This window comes from Erithacus rubecula (genome assembly GCF_903797595.1).
Source record: "Erithacus rubecula genome assembly, chromosome: 17".
Classification (NCBI taxonomy): domain Eukaryota; kingdom Metazoa; phylum Chordata; class Aves; order Passeriformes; family Muscicapidae; genus Erithacus; species Erithacus rubecula.
The window spans coordinates 13,160,056-13,177,084 of NC_136669.1; the positions used below are offsets into that span (position 1 = coordinate 13,160,056).

The window sequence follows — 17,029 nt, forward strand, 5'->3', positions numbered from 1 at the left end:
GTAGGTAAAGAGAAGTATGAAATTCAGTGTTCTATGTCTGTGGTACAGTGTAAAGCCCTACATTTGATTTCTTATGATTGCTTTAATCAGGAGAGAATATCCTCGATTGAAAGAAACTAAATTTTTTAAATAGTGGATTTTGTAGGGCCTGCAGTGGGGCTGGTGCTTCACTCCTGCCACTTTTAGCAGGGCTCTGTACCATGTGACAGTTTTCCTGCACCTTTCCTGCCACCTTTCCTGGTGGCAGCCTGGTGGGCCAGAGAGGCAATAAATAGCATTTACATAATATGGACAATAAAATAATGACAAAGGCAGCAGGATTGAATATATCTGAGCTTCTAGACAGGTGTGCCAGCTTCTCAGAAGGTTTCTCCCAGAGTGGGCTGTGCAAAGCTGCTGAACACAGGTGGGCAGGAGAGTCAGGGAACAACAAATAGATGCTGATATGCCTGGTGGTTCTTAGCAGCAGTCAGTGATGTCTTAAAAGGACTTGAATTGTTCATTACTCTTTTTTTTTCCTGATACAAGAACAGTAATGGGAGTACAATAGGATACAATAACAGTAGTGGGAACTTTTGTAGTTCTGCAAGATGCTGGAGGTTTTGGTTGGTTTTGCTTCCAGGACCTGATTTTGCAGCTTTTATGCAGGCAAAAGACTCCAGCCTGGAGCCAGTCAACTCTCCTGAAGGTTTCAGAGCAAGGGAAGAACATACAAGTGCAAATACAGAGGTCTGTGTACACTTTTTCCCTCAAAAAACACACAGTGAGCAACTTCTGCCTTGGGATGTGATGTTCACCTTGCTGTTTTCCTGCTGTTCCCAAACAGCACTGAGTATCCATCTCACAGCTGCAGAGAAGCAGTGCCACTTTCATGAGCAGTGTCAGATCTTTACATGCTCTGCATAGGACTTGTCTCCTCTGATCAAAGGGAATGCAACTGGAGCAGCTGCCATAGGAAACCACAATCCATTTTCTCACCAGAATAAAGTCTCTGAGGCAGGGGCAGCTCAGATTTTATTTGTGGTGTGAAACCCTCAGGGAAACTCTTGGCTGCTGTTACAGCTTTGCTTTGGGCCCATTCATTCTGAGCTGCCTTGTGACTGCAGTCTCTTAATTTTGTATATTTGTGGTGGTGAGAAACATCTGTTTGAGAGCAGCCCTGTTCTGGTCATGGGTCTGGGAGGAGGATGGAGGCAGGAGCCAAGTGCTTCATGCTGCACATCTCCACGTGAGGTGCTTCAGTGCAGCTGTCTTTGAGCTGGGCTCTCTTAGCAGGCCTGCATTTAGGGTAATAAAATAAAATAAATAGCCCCAAAAAGTGGCAATGTGACTAACATCTTAGGAGCTGTGCAGAGCAGCTTCTGGCAGTGCATGTTTGACTTTGTACCACTTGGCACGATGGAACCTGAGATCATCAGAGAATGAAGAGCTGAGCTGGGGCTTTCTGTGCAAATTAAGTAAAATATTTCATTTTTACTGTGATTAGTAAGGTTACTGTGCATTAGTAATAGTTCTGTTCGTTGCCTCCTTTATACATAAGAAAATGGAATATTACCCAGTTCTCCTAGAGATTTTAGGATAAAGCATTTGTGCTGATATGGGGGTTTCACTGCCCCAAATTGTCTCTCCTGAACCATCTTTGATACCCAGTCTCTACATTTAGAAGGAAAATCTTCCCTACCTTGCCCTAACAGCCTGGCTCCCTATTAACACTTTTGGAAGTTGTTTTTGGAAGAGGTATTCAGCTTTAAACTTACACATTTACTGTTCCATCCTGCATGGTCTTACAATCCTGAATTCCATCCATCACACCTTACTGTGATGCATGCACATCAGCCCATGCTGTGGCTGTATTTCATCTTGATTTGCTCCTTGCATTCAGTGGTTGCAGAGAAAAGGAGTTTTACTCACAGTTTGAACCATGAGAGCCTGTTTGCTTTGGGACAGTTTCCTTGAGCTGTTATTCTGCAGTTAGTGTCAAGGTTGGGTCTATGTATGAAGGGCTTGTGGTTTTCCCAGCCATTCCCAGGGCTGGGAAGAAGTGATCACAGGTGATCACAGTCTGGGAACAGCAGGCTTTGTCTGGACCCACTCCCCACAAACAGCAGCTCTGAGGGGCTTCCCACTTCTACCTTAGCAACTTTGATTGACAGTACCTCACAGGGTACCTTTTATGAATTAGAGTAATTTTATGAATTACAGGTAATTGCAAGGTGTTTTTCCAGGTATGTTTTGAAGCATAGCTGTTTGATTGAAAAGATAGACACTGCCCCTGTCCCTGATTTGTGAGGCATCATTAAGTAGTTGTGTGAAAAACAGGCCTCTCATTGCTCAGAAATCTCTTCCTCCCAGAGCCCACAGCTGGAGAGCAGGTATAATCTCTCAGATGATGGGTGAGTGAACAAGATTACCATCCTGGGGAGATTTATTGTGCAATTGATTTCATTTAGGTCACAGAACAAAGATTGTCATGTGGGAAGGCTTTTGCTGGGGGCCAGAGAGGCAGTGCTGAGGCTGGATGTGAGATGGGAGCACTTGGCTTTGGCTCATCTGTTCACAGTTGTGGAAGCTGATCCAAGTCATGTTTTACCTCTTTCCCTGTGGGGAGGGGAAATGGCTCCTCACCCTCTGCTAATAGCATCCCTGAGATGGAGCTGCTTTTCCAAAGGGAAAGCACTTGCCCAGCTTGTCAATCTTTGGGATATTTGGATGCTAATGCTGCAGAGGAACAAAAATCAGGGCACAGACTGGGAGTGGTTTGTGTCCTGGCCCAGGGGCTGTTTTAGCCATGGGTACTTTTCCTGGTACAACAGTTTGCTTCCCACGAGGGTCAGCTGCATTTTATGGCAGTACCATTTCTTTGCAGAGTTTTTGAAAATAAAGATTGACTAATATGTTCTGGATGGACTTGTTCATATCTCCAAGATCCAGAACAGCTGCTGTCCCATGATTTTTTTCCTTCCCTCTTGAGTTGGTTTGTTGTGGGTTCTTTCTTTTTTTTTCCCAAATGGCCATGACTCAGCCCTTCCCTGCTGCTCTCTGAGTTTCCTGGTTTCTGAATAGGCTATTCTTGGGACAGCAATTCCTGACAGATAGAACAAGGGGAGTGTTGTGTTGTTTTCTTCTCTATTTCTTCTGTGGCCTGCATAAATGCTTTGCTTCCCTCTGATTTTTGCCTTTTTCCCACATTACTGAATCATCCTAAATTGTTGGATGCCATCTGGGGCATGTTTTTGCCCTTGTGGCAAGGGAACCCTCTCAGACATGATCCAGGCTTGCACAGCAGCAGCTTTTCTCTCCCAGCAGGATGGTGCTGACAGTCCTGAGCATGGAGGGTTAGACTGCTACACCTCTGGCAGTTGTAGAGCTTAAACCTGCCTTGTTGTAGCCCCTCTGACTCCAAGGAGCTGTGCTCAGCTCTCCAGTGATCTCCTGAGCAAGGGGTACATCCAGGTGAGGGCCAGCACGTGGTTCCATGTCCATGGAGGATCAGGTGGCTCAGCCTGGCTGTGGGCACACACTGCCTTTGTGTGTACTGTCACAAGAGAAGGGAAAATACCACCTAGAATTTAAAAACAATGAAAAAACCCTTTCTGATGGCTTATTTATTGCTCCCCTGCAGATGGCAGAGGCTGGGAAGCTGAAGGATGCTCTCTCTGAAACACTTCATGGTGCAGTTACCCAGCCTTTTTCAACAAAAAGCTTTTGGATTTGTTCTGAAGTTTATTCCTCTCTAGTGTGGGCTGGTGAAAGTCACCTGCTGTGGCAGGGAGCACCTGCAGGCCAGGTGTGCTGGCTGCTGCTTTTGATACGCAGTTGGAAGTGAATGTCTGATACTAAACAACCTTTGGTGGGTTTTAGTTTTATTAAGAGCCCAGCTCTTTCTGTCAAGGCACAGTTTTATGTGAGGGGAAAATAGCCTAAACTGTTGTATATTTTGCCTTCAAAATACACTTGGCTTTTTGAAAAACCAGGGGGACTCTATGTTTTTTCAAAGCCTGTAGTTACCAAGAGAAATTTTTTAGACTAGAGGGTTCAAAACACAGGGGCAGTGTTCTTCCTTAGCATCCCTCCACGTTTTTGGATATGCTGTATTGTTGTTAAGCCAACCAAGAGAAAAGCTGCTCTGTGTGAGGAGGCTTTGAGAACATTCACTGCCAGATTAAATTAGCCTTTCTGAGAATAAATTAGTGGTTGTGATGCAGGCAGCCCCACTCTCCCCAGCTGTAAAATCTGCGTGTGCTGGTACCCACAGCAGATAAATGATGTGTTCAGGGCTGTGCTGTTAACAGGAGATTAGATTTCTGGCTGCGGATGAATGAAAAGCAGCCTGTTAGATTTTATTGATTATTTCTCCAAATGAGAAGCAGGGCACCCTTTTAAAGGAAGGAAAGGAGCCCATGGGATTCAGCTGAGCTCCATTTTGGGAGGAAATCATGGACCAGAGCCAAAGCTGTACCCCTGCTGCAGTGACTCCAGCCTGGGATGCTTCTGAGGTGCTCAGGGATCTCAATCACCCAGCTCATGGCAGAAGGGAGCTGGATCCCCGAGTTGGAGGGGAGGATAAAGCCTGCAATCTGGAGTAGAGGAGTGCAGTGGGGATGGGATTTTGGCTGCTGCCCACTCTTCTGGGCTTGTGTTTTTAGCTGAGCACTGGATAAAAAGCTGCTGCTGTTGTGTGCGTGCTGCCCTTTTCTTAGAGGCATCTTTGGTTTGTCTCCTAATTAACTTAATGCCTTTGTTGTGCTATATCAGGAAGTGCTTGCAGGAGGCTGGGCCTGTGCTGAAGCCTCAGCTTGTCCTTCCCACCTGTGCTGCTGGGACTGCTCAGCTCCTCCAAAATCTTCACATAGTCTTTGGGCAAGCAGGGACTAGAGACCCTTTGCACTGGTGTTAAATATCAGATTTTCCCTGGGCTTGTTGCAGATCTTCCCCAGAGGTGTCATCTGGAGCATATCTGTGTTTTGGGAGCAGAGGTTTCCCCCAGAGTTCGTGGCTGCCACAGGAGGTGTGAATTTAACCTTTGAGACTCTCCTTGCCATGATTCAGGATGGTTTAGCATGGTGGGAGCTCGATTTGGAGCTGCCTGCTGGGCTGCTCTGATGTGAGAGAAAACAGTTCCCAGCTGGTTTAGTGTCCTAACTGTGGCAGCTGCTCCTCTTCCTCAGGCTCAGGAGACGATTTGAGCAGCTGAGCTATTTACCTGCCCTGAGGGCATCCTGCTATTATGGGCTTGAATCTTCCCTGTCCCATCCTCTCTACTGTGGGAGCAGTGACCTTGGGACTGTTCCAAACCCTCTGACCAGAGATGCTTTTTGTGGAGGTGTTGCTGTGACAGAGAAAGGGTTTGGAAGAGCCCAGAGCAGGGAGCTGGAAAGGGGTGTTCTGTGTGTTGGGGCTGCTTGGAGTCCAGCTCTGTCCTACACTTTCAGTAGGAGCTTTGGGGAAGGGGTTATGAAGGAATTGGCAGGAATTGGTGCTGCAAATTGAAATCACAGCCATGCCTGGCCTGAAAATGACTTTACTGGACCTGGAAGTCAATGTGGACTAGCCAAGCCTGGTGGGACTGAAGGAAGAACTGGGGATGGCAGGAGCTCTGTGTAACTTGGGGGTGCCTAGCACTGGGCACAGTTGTGTCTGTTGAATAATCCAAGGGTTTTCTCCTCTGAGACATCATCATCTATCTGTGAGCAGCCCAGATGAGTTGGGCTTGGCAGCAGGGCAGTGCCAGGTACCCTTGTCCTGCCCAAATGCCATGGGGCAATGCAGCCCCATGCTGGTGGCACTGGGAAACTCCTCCAGGAGAGCTCCCAGTCTGGAACTGGGAAGTTCTATGGGAACAAGAAGGCGAGTGTGGTAACATGAATGGCCTCAGCATGGAAAAGTTCCTCCAGTGCACATCTTGGGATGTGTGTGGGTCCTCCTTGTTGGCAGTGGGACTCAGGAGAGATCTGACCTTACACACACAATCCTGCTGAACCCCAAACCCCACTCCTTGCAAAGAGTCAGCCTTGGCCTTGCATAAAATTGAGTGACACAGAGCACTTGGCACCAGTCCTCAAAAAAAGTGCAAGGTGACATTGTACCTGCTAAATGTGAATGTCAGCAGCTTCTGTGGCGCCGAGGCAGGGGGATCTGTGAGCATGGGAAATGCTAATGCTGGAGACTGGAGCCAGTCCTACAGCAAGCTGGTGCTCTCCTTGGGTAAGGAAACATCAGTGCCATGGCATCTGTTTTGTACAGCACTTGAAAATGGATCTGGAATCACCAGCAATGTATTCAAAATTATTTCATTGTGTTGCAAAATCTGCAAGGGAATTCTGAATACGCTCTTGGGCTCTGATTAATTCTGAGACTGAAATGCAAAAGTGCTGATCATCTCTAATTTCTTCCTCCATTGGAGCTCACTGTGTCATTTAATGGACATCACACATGTACTCAGTTTGATTCAGCAATGATGTGGCTGTGTTATTTGACAATTCTATAGAAGGAGGGAGAAATGAAGGAGTGAGCACTTAAAGAAATAAAATATTTTAAATTTGGTGTTGCAATCTATAAAACCCTGGGGTTTGCTGTGAGGCATAGTGGCTACTCACTATACATTCACCTGCTCTGTGCTGGTGAGAAGGAGGCAAATAGGAGGCAGCAGATGCTGACACAGGAGATGCTTTTTTGTGCAGGTAACTGAAGAGCAATGCTTGGTGACTGGGGATGACCTGGGGTGCTCCACTGAGAACCCCCAGGCTGCCCAGTCTCCAAACCCATGAGTGCTGGGAGTGGGAGGGACTGACAGTTCTGCCTTTGATCCCTTCCTAACTCATCCTTAAGCCTCTGTCCTGGGCTGCCGTCAGAGGTGAGCTCAGATCTGTGACTGTACTTAAGAGTGGAGCTTCTCCCGACCTCCTGAGGCTTCTGCTTGCTGATAAGCTTCTTGAGCTGAGGTATTTTTGTTTGCTTGCTTAAATGAACAGCTATTCCTGTGGCACAGTTGTGTTTGGTGCTATGTTAAAATGCAGTGTTGGAGTAGATGCTGGGTTTAGTTGCTTGAGATTCTGGCAGGTTGTGTTATCACCATTATTAACAGATATCAAAGGGATGATGTAATGCAGGATGTATCCTCTCAGGGGGAAAATTAATTAGATATAGAGGACTGGAGGCAACAGCTGCTGCTATCACTGGATACTTTCCCATGGATGTTATCAAGTGTTAGCTTGGATTCTTTGTGAACTGCAGTGAAAGTCTCATGGAAAAGCTCTCTGCTTCCCCTGCAGAGGGTGCTTCCCTGCAGCACCCTCCTTTTCTCATCTCTGTGGAGCACATTGGTAGAGCAGAGGAGCTCAGCTTTATCTTTAATGTTATCACATCCGTGAGCACACCTGGTGTTTTGCAGCCTGTCTGCTCCTGGGCAGCCAGGACACCTGCTGGAAGGGACTGAACAGGGAGCACCTCCTGAGTGGGAAAGTGAGTTTTCCAGGGCCAGTGGCAGCCTGTGGGGCAGCCTGGCTCCCTGCTTGCTCTGTGTTCAGAAAACTGGCTTTTGGGGGCCAGATTCAGCTGTTCTGGTGGTGCAGAGTGCTCTGTGTACACCTCAGCTTTCCCCAGTGTCCTGACACGTGGAAGGGCTGGGGTCCATTTCGAAGTGTGGGGTTGTGACCTCTCCTCCCTTCCAGCCCCTCCTGGCTCCTGGATGTCACAGCCGTGTGCCACATCTTGGGAGCCAACAGCAGAGAGAACAAGCTACCCTAGTTTGTTCTTTTCATTTTGGCTGGTTTTTCTTTAAATATTCAGGTTAAGCAGGTCCTGGCAAGGCTGTTCCTGCAGCCCCAGTGTGAAGAGCCAAGAGAGCTTGGTCAGCCCATCCGGAGGGGAATAGCACTGGAGAGAATCCCAGAGGCAGCAGCAGGTCCTGCAGGCACTCCTCCCACACCTAACCCTTTGTGGGTGGTGCAGATAAAGCTCCTTGTTTTTTGTGTCTGCTTTTCCTGATATCCATGCAGAGGAGCAGTAATTTGAATCTCTGGCCAAGGACAGCTGAGCCGGGGCTGCACCGTGGAGATTATCTGATTGTGCTTTGGATTTAATGCCCTGAGAAATCTTGCTTTGGACACAGCACCTGGCTGCCAGTGAGGATCCTGCTCTGAGGTGATTTGTCTCCTGGGTGATGGTGGCACACAGAAGGTCAAATGATATGTCCAAGGTCCCCAGGTAAATGACTGCAGTGGGGAAGCTCCTCCAGAGATTTACATACTGGAGAGCAGAGCAGGGAGCTTTGGCTGTCTGACATACCTGGTTTGAATGATGAAAAACCTTTTTCTCCAGCATTCCTTTGTTTTAAAGGAGAGCAGCTGGCCTGCTTTGCAGCTGAGCTTTCTGTGCCTGCACTGAAGGAACAGCCTGACTTTCCTGGAAGAAGCAGTTTTCTGCAGCTGAAATCTTAGTGCAAAAGTGTGGAGGAAATCTGCTGTTCTGGGAGCAGCCTGGCTGCTCCTGAACAGTGAGTTTGTGCTCCCTGGCAGTGACTTGGACTTGGGAAAACACAGCTGAGCTGCTCAGAAAAAGAACAGACCCTTTCTTCAGCCTTTCACTTGGGTTTCTGTTTGCATCGGTGCCTTGCAGAGCGTTGCAGGCATGCGCCCTCTTGCTGCCTCCTCCAAGACCAGGATGAGGAGCTGAGGAGCTGCTGCCAAGGTTAACAGCCAGTAAAGGAGTGGGTACATGGTCAAGGATTGCCAGCATATCCTTCTCTCTGAAGGAAGCTGAGGCACTCTGTGCTGTTTATTCCTCCCCTCCTGGTTCTGGGAGGTGGTGTGCAGTCTGGGGGCAGCGAATGCGCTTGGGAACAGGCAAAGCTGAGGGGGAGCTTTGGCTCATTTGCAGGGATAACATCTTTTTGTTGTTCTGCATAAAAACCAGGCAGAAATAACCACTGATACTGCTTGTTCAGCAGAGATTTATGCTGGCTTTCCTTTGGAGGTAAGAGCTGTCCGGTGGGATTGCGCGTGGTGCGAGCCGAGTCACATCCCTGCAAACTGTGTGAGGGGGCACAGCTCAGAGAGGGCAAAGCCCTGTGAGCTGTGGGCAGAGGAGAGCATCCCTGTGAGCTGTGGGCAGAGGAGAGCATCCCTGTGAGCTGTGGGCAGAGGGGAGCATCCCTGTGAGCTGTGGGCAGAGGAGAGCATCCCTGTGAGCTGTGGGCAGAGGAGAGCATCCCTGTGAGCTGTGGGCAGAGGAGAGCATCCCTGTGAGCTGTGGGCAGAGGAGAGCATCCCTGTGAGCTGTGGGCAGAGGAGAGCATCCCTGTGAGCTGTGGGCAGAGGAGAGCATCCCTGTGAGCTGTGGGCAGAGGGGAGCATCCCTGTGAGCTGTGGGCAGAGGAGAGCATCCCTGTGAGCTCTGGGCAGAGGAGAGCATCCCTGTGAGCTCTGGGCAGAGGAGAGCATCCCTGTGAGCTGTGGGCACAGCTGTAACACAGGGAGCCCAGCTCCAGGCTGGGTTTGGAGGTGCCTTTCAGAAATGCCATTGTGGTGGAGGGGGATTGGGATTAAGATTGGGATTGGCATTGGGATTGCTGCAGTCAGAGTATGGCTCTGTCCCCCTCAGCACACCCTACTTGGTTCTTCCTCCTTGCTGCCCCTGAAGAGTAGCAGACTTTGGCTCAAATGACATTTTGCCACCATCTGATCAGCCTTTTGTGCCCATACCCTTCCTAGTCTCAGGATTTCCCAGTTTCTGGAGCATGTAGCCTGTGACACACAGGTATCCTTGCTGGGGCCAGGAAAACTGGGATGTTGTTGGCCACAATACTGTTCCTATTTCTAAAGGAAGGTGCTCAGTGAGGGCCCAGTGTCTTCAGGACTCTTGGCTTTTAAAGCTGAATTTCCAAACGCCTGGAAGCTGCAATCTGCATCTCTTTGATGTGCAGTGAAGCTGAAAGTGCTTGTATATTTTCTCTTACTTACTCATTGAATTTTAGTGTGGTTTGTTTTTTTTTTTTTTTTCTTTTTTCAAATATATGAAGTTATTTTTATGGAGGAAGAGCTCCAAAAATGTGCAGCAGCAGCTTTTGAAGTGCCAACGTCACTGAACGTGGTTGAGTATGAACAAATGCTGCTTCCTGTCCCAGTGGCTGGAGCCACTGCTGCCATGGAGGAAACAAAGCTGAATTGCTGTGCACCTCAGTGACAAGTGCAGCAGGAGCAAGGACAGCACAGGCTGTCTCAGTGACTCTCAGTGATGCTCTGAGGCTGACTCAGAGCTGCTGGGGCTCACACGTGAGTTGGACCTGCCAGCATCTGCTCTGCCCTTGCCAGGTTTGTCTCACCCATGGAGATTTCATCTGGGAGGAAGCAGCTTGAAGCACAAGCAGCTGCTGCCAGGGAAGAATAGAAATTAGAAATTAGCAGACCAAATCTGAATTATCTGTGTTTGTCCTCTTTGTGGTTATCTATTTTATGGTGTTTGGACATGTTCTGGTGGCACAATATTCCCAGGTCACCCTGCACACCAGTTGTTTTTGATGAGTGGTGCCCACTTTATCTGTTTGGAAAGCAGGTGGGATGTGCAGACCTTTTCTGTTGCCATGTTTGAATCCCAAATTGTTTCTGCAGTGATGTAACAGAGGGAAATACAGCCAGCACGAGACACTGGACCCTGACACATCACTGCTGGAAGTTGCTTTGTATCAGTTTTGAACCTGTCAGTAATGGGAACTAGGGGCTTTGGGGTATTGGACAAGGGCCTGAAATGACAGGATAAGGGGAAATGGCTTCACCCTGACAGAGGGCAGGGTTAGATTGGAAATGGGGAAGAAATTCTTCCCTGCGAGGGTGGGCAGGCCCGGGCACAGGGTGCCCAGAGAAGCTGGCAGTGGCTGTCCCTGGATCCCTGGAAGTTCTGAGACCAGGTTGGACAGAGCTTGGAACAGCCTGGGATGGTGGAAGGTGTCCCTGCTCGTAACAGGGTGTTGTCATGAGATGGGCTGTAAGGTCCTTTCAAACCAAACCATTCTAGGATTCCACAGTCCCTCATTAAGTGGGTGGGGAGCTGCTGAGCACAGAAGGAGGTGGATTAGAAAGGTTGTGTTTCCACAGGCAGGGCTGTGCTGCCCCACAGCACTTTGGCTGTGCTCACTGTGTCACAGACAGAGCTCGTGGGGCTGAGAGTCACACCTCTGATATGAACAGGGCACCTAGAAATCTGTTGCCATTTTCTCACCCAAAATCTGCCTGGATTGAGATCAGGGAGTACAGAGCCAGGGGAGGACATGGATTGAGGCCATAGCCCTTTCTGCCTGGAGGCTGAGGTAGAGCTGTGCTGTCCTGGCTGTGTCTGTCACACAGCTGTGCCCCAGCAGGTTAATGGGAGTCTTTGCTTTTTCATTTTCTTTAGCAAATATCAGTTCCCTGGGGCATGGGGGTCCTTTGCCTGTCTTCTGTGTTTAACTGAAGCAGTGCCAGTGATGATTCTGATTCCATAGTGGATTTATCCTCTGTAGTTAGTTTGCTGAGGAAACCAGTAAAAGCTGTTCTTCCAGTTGAGAAGAGCTAATCTGCATTTGTAGCTGGAAATAGCATCTCCCATCTCCATCCTTCTCTGATAACCAGCTCCTTTTGAGTCTTAGGATCTTGCAGTGTGTCCTTGCTCCAAAGGATCTGCCCAAGACATTGGTGATTCCACCAGATCTTGAACTTGACCCTGGTAATTGGGATACTGCAGGGCTGTCAGTGCCAGAGTGGTGAAGCTCTGGGGTAGCTCCTGCCCAGTGCCCTCTGCTTTCCCACGGGGCTCTGTCAGAAATGGGCTGGGTTTGTGCTGCTCACATTAAGATGAAAGAAAGCACAGGAGAGAAACAGCTTCTAAGAGGCTTAAAAGCAACAGGCTTTCTTTTCCTCCTGGGAAGGGCACACGGCCAACATCTTGCTCTTTACAGATCTCTCTTAATAAGCAGAATATTGCATTAGGAGCAACTGAGCCTGCCAAGTAGGAGCAGAGGGGTCCTGCACCCCACAGCTTCCTCCAGCACGGGTGGCTCTGGGCTGTCACCCTGGTGGCTGGGTGACATTCCCTCCTGGCCAGGGTGGCAGCTTTGATGGCTGTTGTTCTTCTCATGGGTGTTGGTGGAGGGGCTGGTGGAGCACTCCTTCTCCCTGTGTTTTCTTGCCAGCTGCTTTGCTGGGGGGAGTGAGGCTGGGGAGTGTTGAAAGATTATTATGGGAAAGCAGCATCTGAGTGGGAAGGGGAGGAGATCTATTATGTTAGAAAAGCTGTGGGCACAGTTGGCCTGGGAGGGCAAGGAAAGCTCCCTGGCAGGCTGGAGTCCCCAGGTAAGGACTCTGAGATGCTCTGGTTGGACTGGGCTCACCCAGATCCCCTGCAGGCGTGGGGACAGGAAGGTCTGAGGCTCCTGGATGTGCAGGATTGGCTACTTGGAGCAGAATAAATCCTTGTATTCACATCTCTACTGAACTAAAAGGAGCACGGCCCAGTTTGTAGCTTTGTAGGTCACTGAAGGAGAAGGCAGGCTCTGCAGAGTGCCTGGAAATGCTCTGTGCCATGGCAACTCTGCTTCCCTGGGCTCTTAAGAAAGAAACTGGAGTGAGAAGCAGGAGGAAGATGACCCCCAGCTGCCCTGGTGTTACTCTTTGAAGCTGTGTGGTTGCAACATCACTTCAGATCTTGGGGGAGAAATTCTAGTCAATTTGGAAAATGAAATAGGGGCGTGCTGGGGGAGACCCTGTGCCTGTCAGGAATCTGCTCAGCTCCTGGGGGGATCAGCGTGCTCCTCCATGAGCAGCCACAGGTGATGGTGCTCCTCCAGGGACTGATTAAATTTCCTGCTACCTTGTAGGAGGCTGCTCAGTGGCAGGGAGTGTGAACTAGGATAAAAGGAGTAGAATAAAGCAAAGTTATGCAGGTGAGGGAGGGCTGAGTCTGGCTCTGCTTGACCCAGCAGCTGCAGGTGGAGGTGGCTGAGCCCCCAGGCCCCTCTGTGGGCACCTGCAATGCAGGGCTGGGGCAGCTCTGGCTGCTGGCCTGGTGCCTGTGCAGGCTGTGCCATGCTGGGGGTTGGTGTGCTCTGGGCTGGCTGCCCAGCACGTGGCACTGGTGCCAGCAAACGGGACAAGCAGGGTCACATTTGCTCCTGGCCCACTGTGGGGGAGGATGGAACTCCCAGCACTGCTCCCTGGGCTCTGAGAGCAGTGTCACCCTGTCCCATGGCTGATGGCAGCTATCCCAAGCACTGAGGGAGCAGCCTCTCACTTTATTTCCCAATTTAGTCACATCCTACAGCTATAACTGAGCCAGTGGAAATGGGAAACATTTGGTGTCTTGCTGTTGTTGCACTTCCTTGGATGTGAGAGCATGTCAGTGGGGCTTTGCCACATGCCAAGGACACAGAGCATCCTGCCTGCCACTGAGGGGGCACATGGGCTCCTGCCCAGGGGAGAGAGGGGCTTTGGTTTGGCAGCCAGGACAGTGCTGCAGCTGTGACTCCTCTCCACCTCTGTAATTCCCTTGCTGTCTCCTTTTACACAGATCCAGTGGAAGAAGCTGCCTCCCAAATTACACTGCTCACAGGAGCTGCTTCTCTCAGCTGTCAAGGCCTCTGAGCTGTTGCTGAGGGGAAGAGGACAGGTAAATTCTACCCCATATAAAATAACACCTCCAGCTGTTAAATATGGTCCTACCTTACCTTACTGGATTGATTTAGAGATTTATTTAGAAAGGCTCTGTGGGTTTGCACCCCCTGTCCTGGAGTTTGCACTTCAGGCTCAGGCTGGTCCTGCCATCCCTCAGGGCACAGCTTTGTGTCACTGAGGGTGGAGCTGGGGGTTGTGGGCAGCTCCTCCCCACCTTTGGTACCCCAACAATGCAGCCAAGGCTCTTGGCACAGCACTTTCCAGCCCCAGCTCTGCCCTGGAGTGTGGCCATGCAGTCCCAGAGCTGCCGGGCACCAGGTGGGCTTTACAGGGACCCCCCTGGAGCTGGCAGGGAGATTTTACACCTTGGGGTTTCTGCCTGCTCAGAGCCTGTCCAGCTTTGGGGCCGTGCCCCTGGTTCTGCCTGGGGGGGAGGCTGAGGCTGGTGCAGTGGTGGCACCAGCCCTGGCCTCCTCCATCACCTGTCACCTCCATCCCAAGCGCCATCTCCTGTGGCACCAAAGGCTGGTGTCATCCAAAGGTTTCTGTCCCTGCAGGGCTGCCTGGAGCAATGTCCAACGACCCTCCCCCTCCCTACCCGGGGGGCCCCTCGGCTCCGCTGATAGAAGAGAAGCACGGCCCCCCCTCTGCACCAGGTACTGGGCTGTCCCATGCTGGGGGTGACACTGCAGACACAGGACCAGGGAACTTCCTGGGACTGCCCTGGCTGTGGCCTCTCCTCACAGCACCTGGGAAGTGTCCCCATGTCGCCCCTGGGGGGAGGCAGGAGGGGTCCTAGGGGCAATGACAGGAGCAGGAAGCACTCCCAGCTCAAAGCCTGGCACTGCTCCCTGCTGGGGGGTGAATTTGGGTTTCCTGTGGCCCAGGAGGATGTGGCTTAAGGGGGTGCCCCCACCTGTTGCCACTTCTTGTCTCCCTTCCCTGGTGGGGTTGAGACCCTGACCACACAGCCAGGACACCATTCTCCCCTCACTTTTGCTGCCTCCTTTGCTGCTGTGTTTCTTTTCAGAGGGTGTCACCCCAGTGGTGGGACAGCCCCAGGGGGTTCCCAACCCCCCTCCTGAGTTCGGACCCCCCCCATATGAGCCACCCTCGCAGCCAGGGTTCGTGCCCCCCCACATGCCCATGGATGGCTCTGGGCCCTATGTGCCACCAGGTGAGTCCTGCAAGGGGCTGGGGCACACAGGGGGTGGGGATCAGCAGCATCATGTTTCCTGGTGCCCTGGGGAGTGGGGAGACACAAGAGGGGCTGGGGCTGCCATTTGGAGCTTGCAGCAAGGTTCCTTGGGATGGGGTGGGGGACACACTCCAAGGGTGGTGCTGCAGCAGGGTGAGGGCCTCCCCATAAGGATCTGGCCCCTCCTGCCAAGTGCAAAGGTGCTCACTTGTGTTTCTCATTCACAGCAGGATACTACCCACCCCCAGGCCCTCACCCCCCCATGGGCTACTACCCTGCCCCAGGCCCCTACCCCTCTCCTGGTGGCCACACGGCCACAGTGCTTGTCCCACCTGGAGCTGCCACCACAGTCACAGTGCTGCAGGGAGAGATCTTCCAGGGTGCCCCCGTGCAGACCGTGTGTCCCCACTGCCAGCAAGCCATCACCACCAAGATCTCCTATGAGATTGGGCTCATGAGCTTCCTTCTTGGCTTCTTCTGCTGCTTCGTGGGGTAGGTACTGCAAGCAGGGCTGGGGCCTCCTGTTGGGTGCTGAGCCTGGTCCTGGGATGCCCCATTGCTGGTGGGCACGGTGGGGACTTTGGCACAGAGGTGGCACTGGAGCAGCAGAGGAGGTCCTGGGCCCGTGGCCCAGGGTGGAGCCCATGCCCAGGGGCTGCCCCAGCTCAGCGCCTCTGCTCTCCCTGTGCTCCAGGTGTGATCTCTGCTGCTGCCTGATCCCCTGCCTGTTCGATGACTTCAAGGACGTGACACACACGTGTCCCAACTGCAAGGCCTACATCTACACGTACAAGCGCATGTGCTAACGGCAGCCGGAGCCCCGAGCGCCGCCGGCCCCGCCCCGCTGCTCCGGCCCCGCCTGCATCACTCCTCGCTTCCCGCCCTCTGTGTGTGTGTTAGCCCCAGCTCCCTCCCTGCAGAGCTGCCACCACCTGCCCCCAGCTCTGCTCCTCACTGGGAATAGTTGGATTGGTGACACTGGTGCACAGGGGAGGTGGGTCCAGGCCCCAGCCGTGCACAGGAGTGGGGGGCATCACTCTGCACCCCGTTATGCTCCAGGGTGTGAGCGAGGCCCCTCACTTGGAGCGACCCTGGGAAGAGCAGCAGCTGCTGGAGGTGCAGGGGTGCCTGCCTGCAGGGATGTGGTGAGACAGGAGCCACGGTGCCCTCAGGGGACGCAGCACAGCCTTTGTGGCACGTTGAGGAAGGGGCTCAGTGACAAAGAGAAGGTGCCGTGCCACAGACCAGGTTTCCGTGTGGTTCACAGCCCCTTCGCGAGGGGAGGCCGAGCTGCCTCTGAGCACGGAGAGGAGCCCAGCGGCAGCACCGCACCCTTATCAGCACCTCCGTCCTGCCCGGGGCCGCTCCAGCTGCATGCGCCTCCTCCCAGCCCCTCCGGGGGCAGGGACAGCCCCGAGCAGCCCCCGCCCCCGGCGAGCTGAGAGCCAAACCCGCCCCGGCATGGCCTGGCTGCCCGGCCCTAGATAGAGGAGTTTGTTACCGGGCCCGGCAGGGGCTGTAGGGCCCTCCTTGCATGTGCTCTAGGGGGTAGTTGTAGCTCACTCCTGCGGGGCAGAAGGAAGGGGCAAGCAGGCACCGACAGGAGGAGCTGGGAGCCAAGTTCAGCCTCTCGGGGCTGCTCCTCCCTCCCCTGCCCCTGCAGCTCCCAGAGCCAAGTGGGGGGGGGGGGGTCTCTCAGTACACAGGTCTGCAAACACAGCCTGGCCTGCACAGGCAGCTGCTGTTTGCTCAGGGGTGGAACTGTGGCACTGTGGTGTTTTTATGTAAATAAATAACAGACCCTGAACTCTTGTGCATGTTCTCTTCTCTCTTGCTCAAAATTCACAGCAGATCTGCCTGCAGGGGAGCTGAGGATGAGGGCAGGGTGGGGGTATAGCAGTACAAAGCACGGGAAAAAGAGCAGCAGCTTCCCTGCCTTACCAGGAAGCCCCTGAACACAGGAAAGCACCAAGCTGTGCCAGCACCTGCCTGTGTCCTCTGAGCAGGGCAATGAACCTGCCCACATGGAAACCCCAGGACAAACAGCAGGGCCAGTGGGTGCTAGGGCAGGAGTTTCTCAGGGACTGCATGAGCAGAGACAAGTGAAACACTGGCACTGCACTCCCTTTCTCCCCCTTAACCCCCTCCCCAGCCTCCCCATGCTCACAATGATGTGCTTTTAGCTTTCCCC

General features: G+C 52.2%; 1 protein-coding gene across 5 annotated transcripts in view; it reads left to right on the top strand.

Annotated features, from left to right (window-relative positions):
• CDIP1 (cell death inducing p53 target 1) overlaps nucleotides 1-16,645 on the top strand; it is a 31,360-nt gene extending 14,715 nt beyond the window's left edge. For 2 of the 5 annotated variants that reach the window (XM_079320530.1, XM_079320529.1), the window contains exons 2-6: nucleotides 13,537-13,635; nucleotides 14,198-14,296; nucleotides 14,671-14,817; nucleotides 15,066-15,330; nucleotides 15,533-16,645. In XM_079320530.1, the coding sequence (XP_079176656.1) occupies nucleotides 14,212-14,296; nucleotides 14,671-14,817; nucleotides 15,066-15,330; nucleotides 15,533-15,644 (609 nt within the window). In that variant the 5' untranslated portion in view covers nucleotides 13,537-13,635; nucleotides 14,198-14,211 and the 3' untranslated portion in view covers nucleotides 15,645-16,645. Of the gene's footprint in view, nucleotides 1-7,526; nucleotides 8,974-13,536; nucleotides 13,636-14,194; nucleotides 14,297-14,670; nucleotides 14,818-15,065; nucleotides 15,331-15,532 lie in introns of those variants that run through there. The other 3 variants (XM_079320531.1, XM_079320533.1, XM_079320532.1) reach the window with 3 other exon arrangements.
• Nucleotides 16,646-17,029: the final 384 nt, after the last annotated feature.